This window comes from Myzus persicae, unplaced genomic scaffold (genome assembly GCF_001856785.1).
Source record: "Myzus persicae strain clone G006 unplaced genomic scaffold, MPER_G0061.0, whole genome shotgun sequence".
In the NCBI taxonomy this organism is placed as follows: domain Eukaryota; kingdom Metazoa; phylum Arthropoda; class Insecta; order Hemiptera; family Aphididae; genus Myzus; species Myzus persicae.
The window spans coordinates 1-6,700 of NW_019101641.1; the positions used below are offsets into that span (position 1 = coordinate 1).

At 27.3% G+C, this 6,700-nt stretch overlaps 2 protein-coding genes across 2 annotated transcripts; both read left to right on the forward strand.

The window, feature by feature from the left end:
* The first annotated feature begins 1,599 nt into the window (after positions 1–1,599).
* LOC111029925 lies at positions 1,600–2,280 on the forward strand. The gene has a single exon (XM_022309171.1). It carries the CDS (start codon positions 1,600–1,602, stop codon positions 2,278–2,280), a length of 681 nt encoding a protein of 226 aa, XP_022164863.1.
* Positions 2,281–3,623: 1,343 nt separating this feature from the next.
* Positions 3,624–6,562, forward strand: LOC111029926 (the record flags this gene model as incomplete). Its single annotated transcript, XM_022309172.1, has 5 exons — positions 3,624–3,646; positions 3,783–3,955; positions 4,709–4,807; positions 4,928–5,035; positions 5,561–6,562. Coding segments are annotated over exons 1-5 (1,405 nt in total), but the record flags the coding sequence as incomplete, so codon positions are not given.
* Positions 6,563–6,700: the final 138 nt, after the last annotated feature.

A 6,700-nucleotide genomic window follows, 5' to 3' on the forward strand; every position in this document is an offset into this window, starting at 1 on the left:
TGTGATAAATGTAATACAACAGTTGGTTGTAAAAATTGGGCTGCTCATTTGAAATCTATTCATCATCAAAAAAATGATATAGATCAAACAATTGTACCTTATAGATTTAATAAAACATACAAAGGTATAACAATTAATCAAAATAGACTAAGAAAATTTAATTTTTTGAAGTTGATGCAACATGAAATAAAAAAAAGTATAAAAAAAAATAAATGTTATGTGAATATTTGTTCTTTAGAATATTATGAAAATTCTGAGAACTCGAGTCCTCACACGGTACACAAGTGATATAATTGAGTGTTCAAATTTTTGTGAGTCCCCGAGTTCCCTCATAAAATTTTTATTTATTTTTGAGAAAATATAACCATCTGATGAAAAATTATTATTTTAATCTCCTTTGATCATATGATTATTGTTTTATCTAATTAATATAATATAAATTAATTTGGAGTTAAATCTAATAATTATTATCATTGATTATGGAGCAGATATGAATATGATATAAGTTTGTATATTTATTGTTAATTTAGTAAATTTGATTCTAAATATTTGATCTTCATTTTATTATAACTCTACACAAAATATAACGGACTTAGATAATATTTCAGAAGCTTTAGACGAGTCTTTTGAATATGATTCTGGCAGTGATTATAAACCTACTAGTTCTGACCAAAGTTCAGACAGTTCAGATTCTGATATTCTTAGTGTAAATGATACTTCCCAAAGTAGTTTTTCTAATACCACTACTGAAAATTCTCAACAGTGGAATAATGTTACTAGTATGTATATGATATAAATTATAAATATTATACTTAGGTATAAGATATTTAGTTATAATTTTTATCTCAGCATTCAATCAAAGTCATTTTGTATTTGAGGAAAACAGATCTTTGTTATGTGACTTAGGACCAGATTGCCTATAGATGTTTATAATTTATTTCTTAATGATGATATATTGGATACTATTGTTGTTGAAACAAATAGACAGGCATTAAGGTATAAAAATATATGGACAAATACTAATTCTATGGAAGTGAAACAATTTTTAGGAATTGTTATGTATACAGGACTTGTATCCTATCCTAAAATATCAGACTATTGGAGTAGGCAAAAATTTTTTTCATAAAACTTTCATCTCTAAAATTATGCCCAGAAATAGATTTCAAGAGTTGCTGAGATTTTTTTCATGTAGCTGATAATGATTCAATAATTGAAGGTGATAGATTGGGTAAAATTTAACCTCTGGTTTGTAAATTAGTTAGTATTTTTAAAAAATTTAAGGTACCTGGAGAAAAAATTGTGATTGATGAAACCATGATTCTATTTAGAGGCAGACTAATATTTAAACAGTACATACCAAATAAAACTTCTAAATATGGTGTTAAATTATTTAAAATATGTGATAACATAGGTTACACATATGATTGTATTATTTATAGTGGTAAAAATACAACCACAACATGTTCTGAAATAACTACTGCTAGTAAAGTAGTTTTACAACTTATGAATGATTATCTATATAAATGAAGGACATTAATTATTGACAATTATTATACTAGTTTAAATCTTGCCCATATATTACTAAGTAAAGATACTCATATGGTTGGTACCTTAAGAAAAAATGCAAAAGGATTTCCAAAAGATATAACAAATGCAAAAATTAAAAAAGGTGAAATTAAAGGTAAAGAAGATGATAAAGGTGTAGTGGTGAGCATTTGGAAAGATAAAAGGGATGTTAGAATGGTGTCAACTAAACATGGTATAGAAATGATTAGTACTGGAAAGACAAGTGTTGTAATAAAAAAGCCAGAGGCTATAATTTTTTATAATAAGAACAAACAAGGGATTGATGTGTCAGATCAAATGACGAGTTATTTTACATCTCTTAGAAAAACCATTAGATGGTACTACAAAGTGGCATTTCAACTTTTATTGGGTACAGCTGTGGTAAATTCATTATTAATTTATAAAGAATTAACTGGAAATAAAATTCAGATCTCAAATTTTAGACAACAAATTATAGAAGAGTTAGTCAAATCACAAGATTTTAATTTAGTTTCACCATCTTCTAGAAAACATAAATTAATTGAAACAGATGAAAAATTAGGACAAGGCAATAAAAATAAAAGGCGTAGGTGTGTCAAGTGCTATGAAAAACTGGTCAGTGAAAAAGGAAGAGCAGTTGCACAAAAAACTTGTAAAACTACCACATTATATTTCAATTCTTGTGAAAAAAATCCAGCCTTTTGTTTAGAATGTTTCCAAGCTTCTCATAAGTAATTCATTTTAATGTTTTGATTTGTATATTTTATATACTTAATATTCTATTTGTCATTTTCAGTTTATTACATTTTTTTAAAAAAATAACAGGATGTTCATAATTATTAAAGAATTTAATATTTTATTTTTGTTTATTTTATCTTTTAGATTTATTGTAAAATGTTTAATGATTTTGTTGTATTTTTTAAATTGTTAATTTTGCTGTTCAATTATATTTTAACATTTACAAAAGTATGAATTATATATAAATTATACACAATTGAGATATTTAAAAAAATAATTTAGTATCTTGATTTTTGAGAGAGCTCCAATAGAGGTTAAAAACATGTATTATTAGATAATTATATACTTTTGGTACAAATATAAACAAATAGATGGCGCTAATGATGAATAAAATAAAAAATTTATTGAGATAACCCGAGTATACTCATGGTATAGAATGAATGATTCAGTGAGAGAACTTGAGTACTCTTATGGTACTGTAGGACAATTTTTAAAAATAATGCTTGGTAGTCAACGTGGTTATAATAATAATAATATAATAATATATTGAATATATTTATGCAAAATAAATTCTTTGAAATGTCATATCGACGCCTCAGTTCAATACTGCAACAACTCGAAATATTGCTAAAGCGAACTGATACATTTTTGGATTCATCTTTTAACATGCTTTTCAAATCAATAACGCAATAAAATATCAAAAAATTATTCCGTCCGTGAAGTCACTTGATTCGTTATGGAATTATTGTAATTTCCCTTTTATAACAGTTCAAAACTGTACCAAATAAACTTAGTTCAATATTGAACTGATACTATAACTTATAAATAGAAATAAGTTGAGTTGTTACAGTATTGAATTATATTTATAATTATTTTAATTGCATCATGTTGACTTGTTGCAGTGTTTCACTATTAAGTATTAACCTTAAATAATATTGGGGATTATTCTATTTTTAAATGCTTTACTATGAATATTGGTGGCGACCAGCACGATTTACGATTATAATAATAATTTATAATATTATTATCTTTTTAAATCGTGGAAACTTGCAATAACCAATAATGACAATATTATTATTATGCTATACGAAATTCAATGATAAAAATTGAAGACAAATGATTTCGGACGACCATTCTACTATACTAGTTGTACCGCAGACCTCACCTCTTCCCAGTTCACGTCGTTTTTATATTTTTATAGTTAACGTTGTCGTAGATACTGTGCTATACTGTTATTAAATATTAAAACATTGTTTCAAACACCACAATGCACCATTTATCAAAAGTGCAAAGTAAAAGAGCTAAATACATAGCTGATGATTTTTCACAGTCAAAACAAAATGTTTATGTTGATACAAAAGAAGTAAGTTCTTATATTTATAATGTTTTTTGTAATTTATAATTTGCAATGAACAAATATGTTACTATCATAATAATACTACTTTGATTTTTTTTAATTAGGCTGTACCATTAAAAATTAATGATAATTGTGATTCAAGAAAAGCATACAACAACATACCACACTTAAATTTAAATCATAATAATATTAATAACGTACAAGAAAAAGATCATCTAGTAAAAGAGTGGTTGAAAACTTTAAAGCCAAGTAGTACAATAAGTTCAACAAGTTTACAAGAGAAAAGCTCAGATGATTTGGCTGATTATAGTACAGGTATATTTTAATAAATCGTTCAATATTTATACTTGTCCAAGCCAACGAATAAAATATTATTATTATTATATTACCTCGTACCACCACTCCTCCACCGACCGAATCACACACACGCACAGTCACATATTATTATGATCTTCGTTATTTTTGTATAAATTATCTTGTCTTGTGAATTATTATATAATATGTAGATTAGCCGCCGCCGTCTAGCTGGAATGAGAGCAATTAACACGGCCGGCTATCCCACCAGTCCGCTCTGCACTGCCTACGCGGAATGTGAGCAACAATTACGTGCGCAAATCGCCGTTGTTTGTTAAATTATCATTATAGTTTTTCTCTCGTGGCGCAAATCGCCGTTGTTTGTTAAATTATTATATTATCATAGGCGCGAATCGCCGTATAGTTATTTATATTGTATTATTGTGTTCATAGGCGTGCGCACGGGTGTTGCAGGGTATGCTATAGCAACACCTGCGGGCTGCAAACACTCACAATTTTTATTTTTCTAACCAACAATAGTTAATACTGTTAGTAGTTAAAATTTACAAAATAAGAAACATTACAAATTAAATTTATTAATATATTATTTTGAAATATTTTACAATAAGTTTATTCTTGTAGTGTAGCCACACTGATATATTGTATTGTTGATAATAACATGACCGCTTAATATTTGTCGTGATAATGATAAATTTCTAATCTAATGTCATTTAAATAACAATTGTGGTAATTTGTAAATTTTTATTATTTAAGTTTATACACTATACAGAATGCATAAAAGAAATAACCAATCGACTTTGTTCGATTTTTTAAAAACAAAAAACAAGAATCATGATTCTATTGTGGAAAGCGGTAAGTATATTTTTCATTATGTTTTTATTTATTAAGAAAAAAACTCGAGTAGGTATCATATTAGATATCTAATATCTATACTTATTCAATATTGTTTTATAATATACTCCATCAACATAGGCCTTACTGCCTTAGTGCCAACTGCTTCAACTGCAATAGAGGTGGATTCATTACCAGTATGTCCCATCCATCCAGTTCTAATCACACCAACAGAAGTAGAATTTACTGGTATAAATAATTAAATTATTATTTATTAACTTATAATAAATAGTGCGCTATAGTTAATATTTAAATTATTTTAGAACTTCAAGATACTTCAAGTGATCAATTAGGTATGCATATCAATATATCATCAATAATTTTTAATATTTTAACATTTGTATGTTTGTGTTTTATGTAGGATATTGTGTACATTGTGTATTTGTGTTTATATTTTGTATATTTTATCTATATTCTATGTGGGTAAGTGAATTTTGTTTTACGTTTATTAGTTATTTGTTGTCCACTACAGTGGCTGTATATATGTGTGTAGTTTTGGGTATATTGGCTTTTATTTGTATTGATGTGATTGCTGTGCTGTTTAATTTTGTTTGTAGTACTACTTTAGTACCTAATTATATTTGTAGACTTTAATGGTAAATTAATTTTACACTAACTATTTTTTTTACAATATTTTATAAATGTATTTTATTTTTTAATTATAATAAGTTTTTGTCAAAATTATAAATGAACTTGAACAAAAACATTTTGCAGATATACAATTGAGATGTCACCCTAACGATCCTTCTCTGCCCCTTCCAAAAAACCGCCATGAGCTTAAAGCAAGAATTTTGCAGGGTCCTTACCAACCAATCTTGAGTTTATATCCAAAAACAAAAATAGGAAATCAGTATCGTAGTTTTCAAGTTCAGTATTTTCAGAAGTACAAATGGATAGAGTTTAGTGAGAAAGAAAATGCTGCATATTGTTTTCCATGTAGATTCTTTAAATCTAATAACTTAAATAATGGTCAACTTGAACAGTCTTTTTCAACTAAAGGTTTTAAGAACTGGGCTAATGCAACAAAACTCCTTAACAAACATCAGTTATCAAATGCTCACATTACTAGTGCATCTTCGTTATCTCATTATATCTCTGGAAAACCTATTGACGAGGTTTTGGACAATGCTAAAAAAGAAAATTTGAAACAGTGTGAAGCCAATCGTATACAAAATCGTACATATTTGGCACGAATTATTGACTTAACAATTTTACTTGGTAAATGTGGTCAAGCATTTAGAGGCCACAATGAGAAGGAAGGCAGTAACAATAGAGGTTTATTTCTGGAACTAGTTTCTTTGTTGAAAAAGTATGATAGTGTTATGTCCAACCATTTAGAAAAAGGTCCCAGAAATGCTTCATACACCAGTAATAGAACACAAAATGATATAATACAGTCAATACATAATGTAATGCTTCGAAAGATTTCATCTATGCTCAAAAATAAATATGTTTCGATTATTGCTGATGAAACCAGTGACTGTGGTCATCACGAGCAGATGTCTATAGTAGTTCGTTTTTTTGATACAAGTTTGAATAAACCAGTTGAATACTTCATGGGTTTGCAACGTCTTTTAAAAGTTGACTCACAGTCTATTTTTGAAGCTTTAAATAATTTTGTAGAAAATATTGGTATATCTTGGGAAAACGTTATTTCTGTATGTTTTGATGGAGCTGCTAACATGTCTGGTTGTCATAATGGTGTTCAAATGAAGTGTAAAGAAAAAAATGAAAATATATTTTATGTACATTGCTATGCACACTGCCTGAATTTAGTCTTAGTAGACTCAATCGGAAGAAAAAATGTAGTATTATTTGATTTTTTTGGTACAGTACAACTAATTTATTCTTTCT

What these genes read in the sequence shown, in the direction of transcription:
- LOC111029925 (XM_022309171.1), top strand. Translation starts at nt 1,600, where the DNA reads ATGGTTGGTACCTTAAGAAAAAATGCAAAAGGATTTCCAAAAGATATA.